The 18098-nt window shown below is 48.9% G+C and overlaps 1 protein-coding gene across 2 annotated transcripts; it reads left to right on the top strand.

Moving 5' to 3' along the window:
- The first annotated feature begins 306 nt into the window (after nt 1–306).
- TMEM222 (transmembrane protein 222) lies at nt 307–14722 on the top strand. Of its 2 annotated transcripts, XM_006196842.4 has the most exons (6): nt 445–667; nt 9285–9369; nt 10659–10690; nt 12158–12254; nt 12339–12469; nt 13637–14722. In XM_006196842.4, the coding sequence occupies exons 1-6, from the start codon at nt 471–473 to the stop codon at nt 13722–13724; spliced, it is 630 nt and encodes a 209-aa protein (XP_006196904.1). In that variant the 5' UTR covers nt 445–470; the 3' UTR covers nt 13725–14722. The 2 variants fall into 2 exon arrangements, with proteins under 2 accessions (XP_072831116.1, XP_006196904.1); XM_072975015.1 differs by lacking the exon at nt 10659–10690 and having other exon boundaries at nt 307–667.
- The last annotated feature ends 3376 nt before the right edge of the window (nt 14723–18098 follow it).

The raw sequence follows: 18098 nt of genomic DNA, 5'->3' as shown, positions 1-18098 counted from the left end.
TGCTAACATCACCTTGTGAGAGACCATAGAATGAAAAAGATAAGGGAGGCAGCCGGGGTTTGTGTCGTGCCGCTTACCTCTTAAGCCTGTTTCTGACTTGTAAATTGGGGGAAATATCTAAATTCGCATGTCTAACCAGCTTATGGGGATTAAAACAGTGTTTGGCACCTAAGAAGCGCTCAACAAATAGAGACTGTATCACACCTCTTAGGAGCCCTCAGCGTACTTCAGTATAGAGTTCTCGGTTAGCCTCCCGCCCTAGACTGCGCGCCACCTGAGGGCATTCCTTCAGTTTAGTAACGCAGGCGCAAACACCCTGGGATGGCTGGTGCCGAAGGAGGGGGCCCGGGCCTGCCCGGCCCAGAGGGACGCGGCTCCTATTCCCGGGGGGAAGGCCAAGCCAAGCGGACTCCACCTCCAGGAAGTGACGCCACCGAGCAAGCGGCAGGCCTGAACGGGGCGCGCGCAGCATGGCGGAAGCGGAAGGGAGTTCGTCGCTCTTGTTGCCGCCACCGCCGCCACCCCCGCCCGGGATGGCGGAAGTGGAGGCGCCGACGGCGGCCGAGACGGACCAGAAGCATTTTAACGGCGCAGGCGGCGGCGCAATGGACGTGGAGCGGAGCCGGTTCCCCTACTGCGTGGTGTGGACGCCCATCCCGGTGCTCACGTGAGTCTCCTCTGGCGTCCACTCGGGACCAGGAGAACCGGGTTCCGCGCGACATCTTCGGGCGGCCCCGGGCCAGCATCCGGCCCCGACGCGCAGCAAACCCTTCTTGCGAGTCCGGGGTTCACCAGAACCCCGCCACCCGCGCGGTGCCAGTTCTGCTGACAGATGGGACAGGCTCCCCGTCCTCATTACACCGGGTCTAGTCAGGGAAAACGACTGTGAGAAAGGTTCAGTGGTTGGGAAGCTCAGGACCTGTGGCCGTACAGAAAAGTGTTCCCTAACCGGGTCAGAGAGAGACGTCTTCGTTCATGCACTGGCTTATTCATTCATTAAAGAAATGCTTGCTGATCACTTACACGCAAGACATCCGGCTGGGTCTGGAGGCAAGAGTGGGAGTTTGGCTAGGACCTCACTGACTCCTGAGATGTCAGTGGAAGGACCCCCCAGAGGTTGGAAATCACTCACACACGTCTCATTTGCAAAGCTGGCTTAGGCCTCAGGGTGGCTGCCTCCCAGACCAGGGTTCTTTCTATGGCATCAGCCTTTGTCAGAAGAGAACGCAGGTGCTCTGGTACTGCTGGCGCCTTTTAGCAAGGAGCTCCTGGATGAGGGGAGCTGGTTTGCCCTCCTGCTTCAGCCTCGACAGCGGATAATAACCACTTCTCACAGTGCTTGACAGTTAGCCAAGGTCTTTCACACCCATTTTCTGAGTTTCACAGCCACTTTCTAAGGTAGGAATTCCGTTCTCAGGTGATGAAGCTATACCATTAAATGTCTTGATCAGGTTCACAGGACAATAAGCAAAGGCATTCCAAACTCAGTTTTCTGACTCTATTACTTGCTCTCTTTTAACTACATCCTATCTCCTCTCACCTGATGGGATAGATTTGCTCCCTATGTCAAAAACCGCCAAGGGAGTGGAGAAGGGATGGTTTTTGTACTTATATATTGCTGATCCTAAATTCTTGTGTTATGTTAAAATACTTGTTGTTTTCATTTCAGTGCTTACGCATCTGTTTAACAACATCCAAGTCTGAATCCTTTAAAAATAAAAGTTTTAAGATTAGTGTTTTCATTGATTCATTCAGTGTTCTTTTTAACACACCTGCTGAGTGACTCCTGTGTGCTTAGAATAGTTCTAGGTGATAAGATTATACAGTTGTGAATAGAGCAGGTATGATCCTTGATCTCACAGAGTTTAAGTCATGGTGGAAGAAGATAGACAGTAACAAGTAAACTAATAAAAGAACTGATAGTAATTAGTACCATGAAGAAAATAAAATGTTAATGTGAAATTAACTAGGAGGGAATGTATTGGTTTTGCTAAAACTTGTCTTATTATCCAGAGACCTCTGGTTTTTCCCTGTTCTCAAAAACACATTTGTGGAGTCCTCTGCTCTTCAGAGAGCTGGTAGCCAAGTCCAGTGAAGACATTGTGATTCCCAGTCATCTGGGCCAGAAGCAGCTCACACCCCATTTCTATTCAGATCTATGTACTGGTGGGTTCATAAGATGAGTAAGCCCACAGTGTACCTGTCAAAGGACTTATGTTCCCATCAGGGGACTTGCCCTCCAGAAGGAGGGAGAAGGGACAGGTGAACTAACCATTGTAGTGCATTGTAATGATTTCTGACCTAAAGTTCAGAGCTGGCAATAGATGTGGCACAAGAAAGTGCCACCTGATTTCAGAGGGGGGATCAGAGAGGAGGCAACTGAATCCAGAGAGCTACCTATTTGTCCCCTCAGAGATGTTGCTAATTCTGCAAGAAAAGTCATATAACATCTACTGCTGCTAATACAAACAGAGCTAAGATTGGATGCTTAGTCGGTTCCAGGCTCTGTTCTAAACATTTTATATTATACACTCTCATTCAGTCCTTATATCAACCTTTTATTTCATTCAGTCCTTATGGGGATACTATCATCCCCATTTTATAGATGAGGGAACAAAGGCTTAGAAACCAACATAGGGCTTTTTCCACTGGATAGTCTACCTTACCAGGTAGAGCTCCAGGGTCAGTAACTCATTCATTCAATAAATAGTTACTGAGGACCTATAACATGCTACATCTGAGTAGATAGTATCCGCAAAGCAGCTTTGGAGCCTCCAGACTGACAGGTACTTGGAATTTCTTCTCTGGGGCTTCCCCAGGCACAGGCTCTGATGTTGTCTCCAGCCTTTATTCTCATTTCCAGCGCAGCTGTGGTATGTGGAGTACCAGTCAAAGCCAGGCCTTCTCCCCCACCAGATGAAAGAACTAGGGGTAGGAGGAGGAGATGGGTCTTGAGATTAGGGTCTGAGAAGCCGGAGGAGCTACTTTCCCATAATTCTGAGTGTCTATCTTGTGGCTACAACGGGTCTTCAGCAACCTATTCTACACCCATCCAGCCAGTCAAATAGCACATATTTATTGAACACCTCCTGATAACACTGAGCAACTACCAAGTGCAAGGCTGTGTGCTAAGCACTTTGCAGGCATATCCTACTCAGTCTTCACAATAGCCCCTCACAAGATCATTATCATTCCTGTTCACCTCTCACTGACATAGATGGGAAATGAGTGAGAACCTGCCCAAAATAAAGTCAAGATTCATCCCAGATCTGACTTCAGAGCCTGACTCCACTCTTAGATGTAGGGCATTCATTCATTGTCCTCATTTAGTCAAGGAATACTCAGCTCCAGCTGTGTGCCAGGCACTGTCCTGGGGGCTACTCTAATTCATAAGTAAGGGAAAATCCCAGCTTCCTTGGAGCTTACATACTAGTGAGGAAAGACAGTAATCATGTAAGTAAACAAGATCATTTCAGATAGTAGTACATACTCTGAAGAAGTTAAAGCAGAGTAATGGGGCTGGGGTTTCCTGGGGTGTGTGGCCACTCTAGGAGGCATTGTCAAGGAAGAGCTCTGAAGTGGTTGAGCTGAGTCCTAAATGATAAGAAGCAGCCAGCTGTCCGAAGCTCGAGGAGAAGAGGGTCCTGGATGGAGGCAAATGCCAAAAAAAGCATGAAGATGGGAGGATTTGGTGTGTTTGACAAACCAGAAGTAGGCAGTGTAGCTAGACAGAGTGAGGTGACTTCAAGGGGTGAGTAGGGCCAAGATGTAGTGAAGAGTTTGAAGTGTATTTTTTTTTTGAGTGGTCATGGCATTCTTTCTTCTTCGAATTGACTTTTTTTTGACATTTTTTATTGATTCATAATCATTTTACAATATTGTGTCAAATTCCAGTGTTCAGCACAATTTTTCAGTCATTCATGGACATATACACACTCATTGTCACATTTTTTTCTCTGTGATTTTTTTAAACATTTTTTATTGATTTATAATCATTTTACAATGTTGTGTCAAATTCCAGTGTTCAGCACAATTTTTCAGTCATTCATGGACATATACACACTCATTGTCACATTTTTTCTCTGTGATTTATCATAACATTTTGTGTATATTTCCCTGTGCTATACAGTGTAATCTTGTTTATCTATTCTACAATTTTGAAATCCCAGTCTATCCCTTCCCACCCTCTACCCCCCTGGTAACCACAAGTCTGTATTCTCTGTCCATGAGTCTTTAGATTCCACATAATGAGCGATCTCATATGGTATTTTTCTTTCTCTTTCTGGCTTACTTCACTTAGAATGACATTCTCTAGGAGCATCCATGTTGCTGCAAATGGCGTTATGTTGTCGGTTTTTATGGCTGAGTAGCATTCCATTGTATAAATATACCACATCTTCTTTATCCAGTCACCTATTGATGGACATTTAGGCTGTTTCCACGTTTTGGCTATTGTAAATAGTGCTGCTATGAACATTGGAGTGCAGGTGTCATCCTGAAGTAGATTTCCTTCTGGATACAAGCCCAGGAGTGGGATTCCTGGGTCATATGGTAAGTCTATTCCTAGTCTTTTGAGGAATCTCCATACTGTTTTCCATAGTGGCAGCACCAAACTGCATTCCCACCAGCAGTGTAGGAGGGTTCCCCTTTCTCCACAGCCTCTCCAGCATTTGTCATTTTTGGATTTTTGAATGACGGCCATTCTGACTGGTGTAAGGTGATACCTCATTGTAGTTTTGATTTGCATTTCTCTGATAATTAGTGATATTGAGCATTTTTTCATGTGCTTTTTGATCATTTGTATGTCTTCCTTGGAGAATTGCTTGTTTAGGTCTTCTGCCCATTTTTGGATTGGGTTGTTTATTTTTTTCTTATTGAGTTGTATGAGCTGCTTATATATTTTGGAGATCAAGCCTTTGTCGGTTTCACTTGCAAAAATTTTCTCCCATTCTGTAGGTTTTCTTCTTGTTTTATTTCTGATTTCCTTTGCTCTGCAGAAGCTTGTAAGTTTCATTAGGTCCCATTTGTTTATTCTTGCTTTTATTTCTTCTAGGAGAAAATTTTTGAAATGTATGTCAGATAATGTTTTGCCTATGTTTTCCTCTAGGAGGTTTATTGTATCTTGTCTTATGTTTAAGTCTTTAATCCATTTTGAGTTGATTTTTGTATATGGTCTAAGGGTGTGTTCTAGCTTCATTGTTTTACATGCTGCTGTCCAGTTTTCCCAACACCATTTGCTGAAGAGACTGTCTTTATTCCATTGTATATTCTTGCCTCCTTTGTCGAAGATTAGTTGACCAAAGGTTTGTGGGTTCATTTCTGGGCTCTCTATTCTGTTCCATTGGTCCATATGTCTGTTTTGGTACCAATACCATGCTGTCTTGATGACTGTAGCTCTATAGTATTGTCTGAAGTCTGGGAGAGTTATTCCTCCAGCCTCTTTCTTTCTCTTCAGTAATGCTTTAGCAATTCTAGGTCTTTGATGGTTCCATATAAATTTTATTATGATTTGTTCTAATTCTGTGAAATATGTCCTGGGTAATTGAATAGGGATTGCATTAAATCTGTAGATTGCCTTGGGCAGTGTGACCATTTTAACAATATTGATTCTTCCAATCCAAGAGCATGGAATATCTTTCCATTTTTTAAAGTCTTCTTTAATTTCCTTCATCAATGGTTTATAGTTTTCTGTGTATAATTCTTTCCCCTCCTTGGTTAGATTTATTCCCAGATATTTTATTACTTTGGGTGCTATTTTAAAGGGGATTGTTTCTTTACTTTCTTTTTCTGTTGATTTGTCGTTAGTGTAAAGAAATGCAACTGATTTTTGAACATTAATTTTGTAACCTGCTACCTTGCTGAATTCTTCAATCAGCTCTAGTAGCTTTTGTGTGGACCTTTTAGGGTTTTCTATATATAGTAACATGTCATCAGCATACAATGACACTTTTACCTCTTCTTTTCCAATTTGGATCCCTTTTATTTCTTTCTCTTGCCTGATTGCTGTGGCTAGGACTTCAAGGACTATGTTGAATAAGAGTGGTGATAGTGGGCATCCTTGTCTTGTCCCAGATTTTAGTGGGAAGCTTTTGAGTTTTTCATCATTGAGAACTATGCTGGCTGTAGGTTTGTCATATATAGCTTTTATTATGTTGAGATATGTTCCCTCTATACCCACTTTGGCAAGAGTTTTTATCATAAATGGATGTTGAATTTTATCAAATGCTTTTTCTGCATCAATTGAGATGATCATGTGGTTTTTGTCCTTTCTCTTGTTGATGTGATGTATTACATTGATTGATTTGCGTATGTTGAACCAGCCTTGTGTCCCTGGGAACCCCACTTGGTCATGATGTATAATCTTTTTTATGTGTTGTTGGATTCTATTTGCTTAAATTTTGGTGAGGATTTTGGTGTCTATGTTCATCAGTGATATTGGCCTATAATTCTCTTTTTTTGTAGTATCTTTGCCTGGTTTTGGTATCAGGGTGATGGTGGCTTCACAGAATGAGTTTGGGAGTATTCCCTCCTTTTCAATCGTCTGGAAGAGTTTGAGAAGGACTGGTATGAGTTGTTCTTTGTATGTTTGGTAGAATTCCCCGGTGAAGCCGTCCGGTCCTGGACTTTTATTTGGAGGGAGGTTTTTAATTGCTATTTCTATTTCCTTTCTAGTGATCGGATTGTTCAAGTGTTCAGTTTCTTCTTGATTCAGTTTTGGTGGACAGTATGTTTCCAGAAACATGTCCATCTCCTCTAGGTTATCCAGTTTGGTTCCATATAGTTTTTCATAATATTCTCGTATGATATTCTGTATTTCTATTTTGTTTGTTGTAATTTCTCCATTTTCCTTTCTTATTTTGCTAATTTGTGCTCTCTCTTTTTTCTTCTTTGTGAGTTTGGCCAGAGGTTTGTCGATTTTATTTACTTTTTCAAAAAACCAGCTTTTGGTTTGGTTGATTTTTTTCTATGGTCTTGTTAATCTCTATTGTATTTAATTCCTCTCTGATCTTTATTATTTCCTTCCTTCTGCTGCTTTTTGGGGCTTTTTGTTCTTCTTTTTCTAATTGATTCAGGTGGTGGGTTAACTTGTTTATTTGAGATTGTTCTTCTTTTTTGAGGAAGGCCTGTATCGCTATAAACTTCCCTCTTAGCACTGCCTTTGCTGTGTCCCATAGGTTTTGAGTGGTTGTGCTTTCATTATCATTTGTCTCAAGGTATTTTTTAATTTCAGCTTTGATTTCCTCATTGATCCATTGTTTTTTCAATAACATATTGTTTAATCTCCATGCTTTTCTTTTTTTCTCCTTTGTTTCTCTGTTGTTGATTTCCAGTTTCATGGCATTGTGGTCAGTAAAGATGCTTGAGATAATTTCTATCTTCTTAAATTTGTTGAGGTTTCTTTTGTGTCCAAGTACATGATCGATCCTGGAATGAAGTGTATTTTGAGTGTAATACGAAGCCCTTAGTGAATGTTAAGCAGGGGAATGATGGAATCTGAATCGTGTTCTTAAAAGAACACTCTGGCCCCACCACCCTTTCAGGTGCTCAGACCGCAGATGTGGAAGAGCTGTCTATCCTGACTGTCATAAAACTGCCCAGGCTTCTTTTTAAAGATCTTCCAAAGCCATCTGCTTCTCACCACCCACTGCCAGTGTTCCAGTCAGGGTCACCGTCGTCTCCTGCCAGTATTCCAGAATAGCCTCTGAACTGCCCACCCTCCTTCCCTCTGCTCCGGCCCCCCTCCCATTCTCCAGGCACATGCAGCACTTTGCTGCCTTGGAGTTTTGCCTTCTGCCTGTTGACAGCCTATTCTTTCACAGGTCAAGGTTAAAAGTCACCTCCTGTGTGAAGTCTTTGCTGACTCTGCCCTGGCCCCACATAGTCATTTCCTTGGGCCACATCTCTGTAGGTTTTGCCTTCCCCTCCCTAGCAGGTGCAGCCTTAAGGTCAGCACTTGGCTGTCGGCCCTGTGAATCTTTTTTTCTCCTTCCCTTGTGAGTCCTTCTTAAACTAGTTCAGTCTGTCCAGCACGTAGGCCCCGTAGAGCCACGGTTCTCAGACCGCAGACAGATCTGGAGTTCCTGTGTGTTTTGCACAGTGGGGTCCAACTGAGATTTGGGATTTTTTTAAATGCCCATAGCTTTTAAAAATGTGAACTTACAGTTCCTGGAACACACCATGTTCTTGTCCTGATTTGTGCCTTTGCACATACCGTTTCTTCATCATTTCATCAGAAAGGCCTTCTGAGCTCCCCCCTCCCCCAGTACACACACACAAACATGCACACGCACGCACACACGCATACTGTTTTAAATCCATCCCCCACATTATTTTAAAATTTTTCTACTGAGGTATAAGATATACCATAAAATGTACAAATCTAAGTATCCAGCTCCATGAATTTTTGCCTATATGTACACTCATGTCACTCAGGTCAAGAGGGAGAAGATTTCCAATATCCAGAGGGCTCCCTCGTGTCAGTCAGTTCTGCCACAGAAATAACCCCTCTTTTGTCCTCCAGCTCAATAGACGAGTGTTTAGCCTTTTCTTGAACTTCATATAAACAGAATTATATGCATGCACTCTTGTGTAAGGTTTCTTTTGTTCCGCCTTATATCTGTGAGAATCTATTGTGTGTCGCAGAAGTTTATCCTTTTTCATTGTTACCTACTATTTCACTGTATGACTGTACTGCAGTTTACTTACTCATTTCACTATTGTTGGGTATGTGGATTATTTCTAGTCACTCTTTTAATCAACTTTATTGAGCTATAATTTACACAAAATAAAGTGCATACTTTTTAAGTGTGCAGTTCACCAAGTTTTAACAAATGATGTTTCCAGGTATTTTGAATAAAGTTACCGTGAATGTTCTTGTCCACAATTTTGGTGGACGCAGGCGTTCGTTTCTGTTGGGTGTGTACTCTGAAGTGGAATTGCTGAGGAAGAGGGTATATTGCCAGTTTTCCAGAGTTGCGGGAAGAATGTTTGGTCCCAGCAGCAGTGAAGGAGAGCACCACTTCCTCTGCGGCATCACCATGCTTGGTGTTACTGTCCTTAGAGTTTAACCATTCCATGGGTTGCTCTGGTACCCCACTCTGCTTTTTGTATGCCCTTGCCCCTTGTCCTTCCCTGGCCCCTCCAGCCACCCTGATGGGCACTCCTCACACAGCATTTATTCATATGCTCTCACTCTGGATGGAGTGTCCCCTGCATCTGTCTGACCAGCTGAAAGACCCCCCACCCCGCCAGCTCTGACCCTTCCCTGTCTTTTTTTCTTTCAGGTGGTTTTTCCCCATCATCGGCCACATGGGCATCTGCACATCCACAGGAGTCATTCGGGACTTCGCTGGCCCCTACTTTGTGTCGGTGAGTCCCCATTCTGCACCCCTCTGGAGGGTTTCAAGTATTAATTGGAAGGCTGGCCTATCTTACCTGCAGGCAGCCTTCCTGTCTCCCCAATACCCAGAATAATGCAGATACCATGCAGTCCTGGCCCTGGCCCTCTGTTCCTCACCAGTTTTTGACCCATTTTCCCCTTCTCTTGCCTCCAGGACAGGCCGGGAGGGCAGTGTGGCCAGAAGGATTCTTAAGTAACTGACCCAGCCCTTTGCCCACCCCTGGGGTACCAAGACATGGGTAGGGGTTAGAGGCAAGAGTGGAGAGTCAGACCATCCAGGAACCACAGCTCTGGACCTTCAGAAGGTGGGAGTCACAAGGTGGGATCTTAGGGGAGGCAGCCATGGTTTCCTGGGTGTGGCCGTGGAGAAGAGGGGGTGGGCCTCCTAGAATCAACCAGCTGTGTTCTCAGGTCTGTTCCCTGGGGATGTGCTCGAGAAAGGGCAATGGACTTTCTCCAGATGAACAGGCAGCATCCTGCCTATCTCACAGCAGCAGCTTCATCTGCATCAGAGGCTGGGATGAATGGGGTGGCGGCACCAACCTGTTTATATTAATAGTTGTCATGATCATCCTAACACCGCAAAGGCATTTCACATCCATTATTGCACTGTCACATACTTTAATGATCACTCATCTTTGCCCAGCTCTGTCAGCAGATTCTGAGCTCAGAATCTGTCCCTGCGTAACTCCTGTACCTCACATCTTATGTGGCAGGTCTGGGGCTTAGCTTAAACACCTTCCTCATAGGAGTTCTCTCGAGGCCCAGCCACTGTGTCTCTCCCCTCATCCCTGCCACCCTCCTAGATCCTGCCCTGACTGCTCTCAGAGTGCCAGATCCCATGTGGGCCACCACTGTGGGGGCGGGAGGTCAGAGGGTATCCTCATTCACACCACGAAGGAGACCACCTCCATGTGGGCAAAGATCAGAGGTTGTCCAGAGAACTTGGAGAAAATGAGGCCCAGAGAGGGTGAGAGAATTAGCTGGGAGCCACACAGAGGGCCGGTCGTTACTGCACCCAGAGTCTGGTCTCCAGGTGGACTGATCTGTGTGCTCCTGCCGCACTGCCTTCTTCACACAGAAAAGCTGCTGATGGCCCTTCAGATACCATGCCGGCCCCTGCGCAGGGCCTGGCCTCACTTCTGCCCATCGCCCAACATACTTCCTTCTAAGTCACTACACTTCTACCATCAGCCCAGCACTGTATTTTGGGCTGGATGCAGGTTCCCCACTGACTTCTGCTCTTATCCCTCAACAGGAAGACAACATGGCCTTTGGGAAGCCTGCCAAGTAAGTGATGAACATCCATGTGACTGGCCCTAGAGCCAGGTTCCTCCTGCCTGGAGCAGCAGGCCAGGCCTTCTGGGACACAGCAGGAGCCAGCAGCCTGAGGATGGGGGGTGGGGAGGGACAGCCAGGGTCTGTCAGAGTGTCTGGCCTTGTACCGCACACCTCCTGCTCCATTCCCTGGCTGGGTCCTTTACCCACAGGCCATCTAGGCTTTGCCTCAGCTCTGCAAGGTCGTGTTTTCAGCTCCATTGGAAAGGTGAGGAAAAGGAAGGAACTTGGTCAGGATCACACAAGAAGTGGCAGAGCTGGGACTCACGTGCAGGTCTGTCTCACTCCAAAACCTTGACTTTTTCTCCTGCCTCTCAAGGAGCAAACACGCCATTTCAGGTGTAATGGAGGCATTGTTTGGAACTCTGCTGGAAAGCTCTGGATGGAGAGAGTAAAAGCAGTTCAGACCCTCTGGGAGCTATTGCTGGTTTGCATGGGGTTTTTAGACTTTATTTTTTCTGTCTTGGGAGCCACCTCAGCCGTGGGCCTGGTGACAGTGCCTCAGTCATCAGTCTGCTCAGAACAGCATCAGGTGCTCTGTTGCCCAAGGCAGCACCCAGGAGGGTATGACCCAAGGAGACAGTGTCACACATAGCAGAGATAGCATGGAGCAGGAATCCCTGACCCCTGCTGACTTCCTCAGGCAGGTGGAATGTGAGCCAAGGGCCTCTGGGCTGAGCGTCTGCTGCCAGACTGCTCTTCAGCAAGAGTTAAAAGGGCACCCCTTTCCAGGCAGGAACCCCTGAGCAGCCCAAGCCTCAGCCACAGTGGTTTCTCACTGGTCTAGTCTGTAGACTTCTCCACCAAGCCATTCATTCCCTACACAGCAGCCAGAGGGCGCTCTGACACCCCCGCCCCCTGACCCAAGGCCCTTTGGGGTGTCACCCTGCTTGAGGTTCATGAGCTTTAGCTCCACTGGCTGTTGTCTCACTCACTCTAGTCTCCCGTGTGGGGAGAAGGGGAGAATGCTTTCTGACAGATACACTCCTCAGGGTGACACTCAAGTCTTCCATGACATGGCCCCACCTGCATCCCCCTTTTCCTCCCTCTGAATCCTCCAGCAGGGCCCAGTTACTTAACTTCTGATACACACTGCACAGTTTTGTGCCTCTCCTTCTGTTCAGACTCTTCCTTTGCCTAGAATATTCACTCCCCATTCTGTGCCTGGCTAATTAATCCTTCTTCCTTCAGACTGGACTCAGGTGTCACCCCAGGAAGCTGCTGAGTGGGTTCATATCCTTCCAGGATCCACGTGGCAGTGGGCATGCCACACTGTTATAGTCGTCTTCTGCGTGGCTCTTTCCCTGGACCTGGCTCACCCCTGTAGCCTCAGCACCCAGCTCAGAGCCCTGCACAGAGCAGGCATCAGGGAACATTCGTAGAGCTGAGCCAGTGCCCAGAACCCCCCTCTCCCCTCAGGTACTGGAAGCTGGACCCAGCTCAGGTGTATGCCAGTGGGCCCAATGCATGGGACACAGCTGTGCATGACGCCTCTGAGGAATACAAGCACCGCATGGTAAGCGGGCTGCTCCCGAGGGCGGGAGCCAGGGTGGGAGGCTCCCCACAGCCTGGCCTGACCCAGCCCTTCCTGCATCCCCAGCACAGTCTCTGCTGTGACAACTGCCACTCGCATGTGGCCTTGGCCCTGAACCTGATGCGCTACAACAACAGCACCAACTGGAACATGGTGACGCTCTGCTTCTTCTGCCTGCTCTATGGGAAGTATGTCAGGTGAGCGGCCCGTCACCTGCCTCTGCCATCCTCCCCTGGGCTGCCTACCCCAGGATCCCAACAGGGCCGTCTGGAGTCCTTCAGCCTGCAGGGACAAAGCAGGTGCTGGTTGGAGCCACAAAGGATCTCAAACAACTAGCTGAGTTCCTTGTGGGGAAGGAGGTAGCTGTGCAGAAGTCCAGCTCCACCTGAGTCCCAGACCCAGCTCTGTCCCTTGCTCACTGAGATCTTGGGTAGCTGCTTTGGCCTCTCTAAGCTGCAGCTGCCCATGGTAAAATGGGGATAATGATTCCCATTATCTGGGAGGCTGAACGTACAGAGCCCCACGCTCAGGTCAAGTGAACGGGTAGACCCACAAAAGAGGGTGGGTGACCACCCTACAGGGTCCCTGTCCAGCATCTCTTGTCAGAGGCAGGCTTCTGGGCAGGTGGGCCCCAGTGATGGCATGGGAGGAACTTTGAAGCCACAGCCTCATGACCTGTGAGGTCAGAGTTCTTAGTTCCAGCCCACAGGTAAAGGGAGCTCAGAGAGGATGAGTGACCCGTCCACTTGGGAGCCAGCACACACCTGGGCTAACCCGGCTGCCTCTCCAGGCTTTCCTTTAGCTGCAGTCATTATTAAGAGCTTCTGAAAAGGAGAGTCTCAGGGTCTTTTTTGGCCCAAAGGCTTTTTAGAGTTCCCCTGAGAAGACCTTAACTGTGGTCCCACAGAGACTGAGGCAGAGCTCGGGTGAACCCAGGGCCCTGACTCCCACACCTTGGCTCCAGCCACAATGCTGTGCTGACTCTCGCTGACCCCTCCTATCCCAGTGGACTGTGGGCAGAGGGCACTCCTGGCTTCTCTACCCAGACTGAAGAGTTCCTGGTCTTCTCACTGGAGACCTCTCCCCAGACACAGGGGTGATGTGGATGGAGTCAGGAAGGCCCAGAAGGTGGGCATGTCTCCTGTACCCACCCAGAGAGGTGTCACATCTCCCCCAGGGACCTGCAGCAGCCCCTGCCCAGGTCCATAGGTGGTGGTCCTCCATAATGGGCTTCGGGCCTGGCCCAGTCCCACAGTTGGCCAAGTTTGGGGGTGAGGGAGTGGTTTCAGGAGCTTCCTTAGTGGATTTGGGGGTGGACAGTGTCCTGGGCCCTTCCCTCCCATACTCCCCTCTCTCTCCATCAGCGTTGGCGCCTTTGTGAAGACCTGGCTACCCTTTGTCCTCCTCCTGGGCGTCATCCTAACTGTCAGCCTGGTCTTTAACCTCCGGTGATGGCTGCCTGTGGCCCTGGGCCCAACAGACTTCTGAGGAGGCAGCTGCCATCCCTTTTGGTTCCAGATTCTTTCTCCTCGCCCCAAAAGGCAGGGATGGGCCTGCTGGTTTGACCCAGGGGTCTGGGTGGCGGGATGGACTAAGGCACAGGATAAGCATGGGGTGAGGGTGTTTACATGTTGTGTCTCACTGGTTGCTCGGAAGCTCCCTATCCCCGTCTCCCTGGCCTCGTGACCCCCACCCTTGAGGCAGCCTTTGTTCATCCGTTGGAAAAGCCTTAGCTCCCCTCTGTAGAGCTGTGTCTGCCACTGCCTGCTGAGCTCGCTCTGCCTCAGCCCCGTGCCTGGTTGGGGAAGGAAGGATGTTTGGACCCACCGGACAAGGCAGCACAGGGGCCAGAGCTGGATTTGAAACCCCTCCTCCTGCCAGGGCTCTGGTCCCACAGTGGGGGAGGGTACACCAAGAAGTCTCCAGGAGCTCAACTGCCCTGGGGTCTTCACCACTGGCCTCTAGAATGGTCCAGTAGCACTGATGGGCCCCCTTCAGATGTTTGCCAGAAGTTGCACTAGGGGTAGTTTGTGCCCCACTCCTGGCGTCCTCCTGCCCATGCCGCCCCCTCTTCCTACTCTCCCAGGGCCTCCAAGCACTTGGGCCCATCTCCCCCTGCAGTTCAGAGCCTGGGCTCCCCCAACCGGGCTGGAGAGATGAGTGACAGTGATGTATCCAGAGTGACCCTCAGGTCAGAGTGATGTAAACGAAACTTGGCCCTGGCCCCAGGTATAGGCCTCGAACTGGTGATGGTACCCCTTGGGTCTGAGATGTCAGGAGTCCATTAGAGAGCCATGGGGGAGCTGAAGGGAAGCCGTTTCCTCCCACCTACCATGGCTCCCCCTTCTCTTCCAGTTGTGGAAAGGGCCTATGCTGCCCCCCTCACCCCCACTCCAAGGATTCCTTTGTGCGGGTCTCCCTGGGCAGGACAATAAAGAGTTTTAACTCCAGACTGTGCCTTGTCCTTGTTTCTCCCTTCGGTGGTCCCTGCTTCCACTGAAGACATGCGCTCCCTTTGGCCAGCTCCTATCTTCTTGGCGAACTTGGTTCCTCTGCCCCTGGCAAGGGGTCTGCTTACCAGGGACATGGTTGAGTCCTCAGCCCGTGCCTGGAGCTTACAGGAAGTCAGCATCCCTTTGGGATATCCTACTCTGAGCCTGAGCTCTGGGAGTGCCTCCCCACGCCTCCTCCACCATACCAGAGTTTTCTCCTCGAGGCAGGTGAGTACTAAAACCCCTCCCATATTCCCTGTTGGGAGGAACTTGGTAGTAGGATTGGGAGTTTAGGGCTGGACAGACCAGAGCCGTGGACCTGGCCCCTCAACCAGGGCTACACAGTTCAGCATAAGCCATGGGAGTTGCTCCAGCCCCAGCCCCCACCACATCCATTGATCATGTAGCCAAGTTCCTCGTGTGACCCCCGGTGATCAGGTCACTGATGTCCTCCGTGGTGCCTCTGCTTCTCCATGGCCTTCTGGACCTACAGTCTCTCACTCTCAGTGCATCCCGCTCTCCAGCCAGCCAGAGCAGCACCTGCTCTCTACCTCTTGAAATCAAAATCATGCCCTTCTCCAGGCCAACTTAAAAGCCACTTCCTTGCTGAAGTCTTTCCTAAACTTGCCAGGTTACGCCAGGTATCACTTTAGTTGAACTAGCAAAGGATTTGGTCTCTGGGTCCTGAGAGCCCTGTGTGTTCACCCTGAGGATGGCCTGAGGACAGTTCTAGCTGCAGCCCTCAGGGCCCTGATCAGGTGTCTGTCAGCTCATCGCAGACCCTGCAGTGCTGTGGTTTCCACGTTGGGGTTTCTGCAGGGCAAGACAGAGGTGTCCCCTCCCCTCTTCCGAACAATTCCATTTTCAAAAATCTGATTTGTGTATTGGAGTCTACCTGGGAGTTGGTAGGGGTGGGTAAGTTCCAGTGAGGAAGACAAACAGCAAAATGGATAGAAATAAGGCCTGCCTGCTTCCCCTCAGCAGACCTTTAAGTCAGCCTTGGGGAAACGGGACACAAACAGGTAACTTACAAATCACCAGCTGTTACTGAGCGCTTACTGTGTGCTGATCAAGTGTCTCATTTATCCTCACCACAGCGCATGAGCCAGGTGCTCTCATCCCCACTTTAAGATGAGAAAAAGAAAGCACAGAGAAGTGATGTGATCTGCTCAAGGTCACAGAGGTAGGAAGAGCGGAACCAGGATCAAACCCAGCAGAGCCCCCACTGGAAACTGCCCTGTGAGATGGCCCCACTGGAGCACACAGGGCTGTGACTGACAGAAAGTGAGAACTGATGCTGGAGGCAAGAAAAAGGAAACTCTCCTTATGACAGTCCTATGAGATGGCTGCCACTGTCCCTGTTTTACAAAGGGACAGAGTGAGTGAGGCTTACAGAGATTGTCATTGACCCAAGGCCACAGGGGACTGTGTGACAGAACCAGAATTTTAACCCAGATCTGGGGCCTCAACCATGGGGGCTTACCCTGGAGACTGGCCAGTGCAGAGGCATTGAACCCCTGGAGGGGTGGCAGCAGGTGGGGAAGGCATTCTGCAGCCAGAAGCAGGGAGCACAGATGGACTAGGGTGTTGAAGGGACAGGAAGCGGAGCCTGTAGGTAGAGCTGTAAGGATGGAGGAGACAAGGATCAGTCCAAGCCATATAGGGGTTCTGTGGGTTAGGCAGCCCAAAGGAGGATGGACTGTCTTGGGAGGTGAGGAGACGCCTGTCAGTGAGTGTCTAAGTTGGGCTGGTTTGGAACAGATTTGTTAAAGGCTCAGAGGGTTCCCCCTGGCACCTTCCAAAGCTGAGGAATGACAGCTAAAAGTAGGGTGTTGAAAGGGCTCTCTGACAGCTGTGCGGTAAAGGGCTGGGTAGGGGGGTTGCTGAGTGTGGAGAGCAGGAGACAGGGAGGAGGAGGCTTGCAGAAGATCCTGGGCAGGGACTGAAACCCGGGCAGTGGGAGGGCAGAAGAGATGGGGGACAGATGGGGAAGCTCTCAGAGGGAAGAGAGGGCAGTCCGGTGATTGGCAGTAAACATCAGGAGCGTGGTGCCAGGACATGGGGGCTGTTCACAGAAGTGGAAACTTGAAAATAGAAAGTTTCAGTTGGGGAGGATTAAGCGGAGTTCCAGTACAGAAGACAGCAGGAGAGGGTGGAAACATCGGATTCCAGAAGAGTCGCAGATAAAAGGATAGGCGATGAGAAAAAGGATGGGAATTTAGAAGCCAGAAGAATAAACAGTGAAGTTTGATGCCTTCCAGGGGTGCTAGCCGAGAGGTGGGGGCGGGTGGTGGGGGATGGTTAGAGAAGCATCCTTGGGAGGAGCCAGGAAAGAATGATGGGGAGGGGTGAGGATGCTTTTGGCCACTCTCCTCCCATTCTGGGAGACCTGCTGGAGGAAGTGGGCATCACAATAACCACTCCCATGTTCCCCTGGTGGACACTTAATGAATATTACATATACAAATGCATATATGTATTTATTAAGGACCGGCAAGTGTCTCTTTGAACTGCAGGGAAGGATCTGAGGAGAGATTATTACCCCCATCTAATAAATGAGGAAAAAGGCTCAGAAAATAAGACTGGCTTGCAAAAAATAAGTGGGGAAGCCTGGACCTTGGGCTAGGGGTGGAGGAGGGACCCTCAGGTGCTCAGAGTGTTGGTAACATTCAGGACCCGGTTCCAATGAGGGGGAGGAGGAGTGGGTTTCATTTAGAGTCCACACCTTGCCCACCTTCTCTCTTGCAGGTCTGTGAGATGCCCTCTGACCTTTAAGCCATGGCAGCAGGTTGGTCAGGAGAGGCAGGATGGAATGAAGCTGAATTAAGGGGTTTCAAGCTTGGGGAAGCTTTGGTGGGGCCTCAGGCTCATGATTCTGAAGCAAATGTAATCTGGGCCCAACCTTCTCAGGATGGGACAGAATCTGGGAGCAGAACCCTGTCTGTCAGAGGAGATTGTAGGAGCCTCACTTTGGCCCTGGAAGAGTCCAGGCCTCCTCAAACAGACGGGGCCCAGAGTGGCAGAGGGGACAGAGAGCAGCTCTGCTGTGGCCAGCACCTCCTGGGAGGTATAGGTGGACATGGAGGGGCAGTGGTTGTCAAAATGGACTATGTTGGCAAGGGGACACCAGTACCCACTATATGCCAGCTTGTGCCAAGCACTTTCATTTCCCTTAGAGGCTCTTCGCACTCTGCAGCCGGCAGTTTGCATAGGAGGAAATTGCAGCTCAGAATAGTTAAGAGACCTGCTTAAGGTCACACAGTGGTAGAGCAGGAACTACTCAGGGTATCTGAAGACAGCCTTCAATCCTTCCACTACCCTGGTTCTTAAAAAG

Source organism: Vicugna pacos, chromosome 13 (genome assembly GCF_048564905.1).
Source record: "Vicugna pacos chromosome 13, VicPac4, whole genome shotgun sequence".
NCBI classification, from domain to species: domain Eukaryota; kingdom Metazoa; phylum Chordata; class Mammalia; order Artiodactyla; family Camelidae; genus Vicugna; species Vicugna pacos.
Note: the sequence above shows the minus strand (reverse complement) of the source record. Positions and strands in the feature narration are given on the sequence as shown.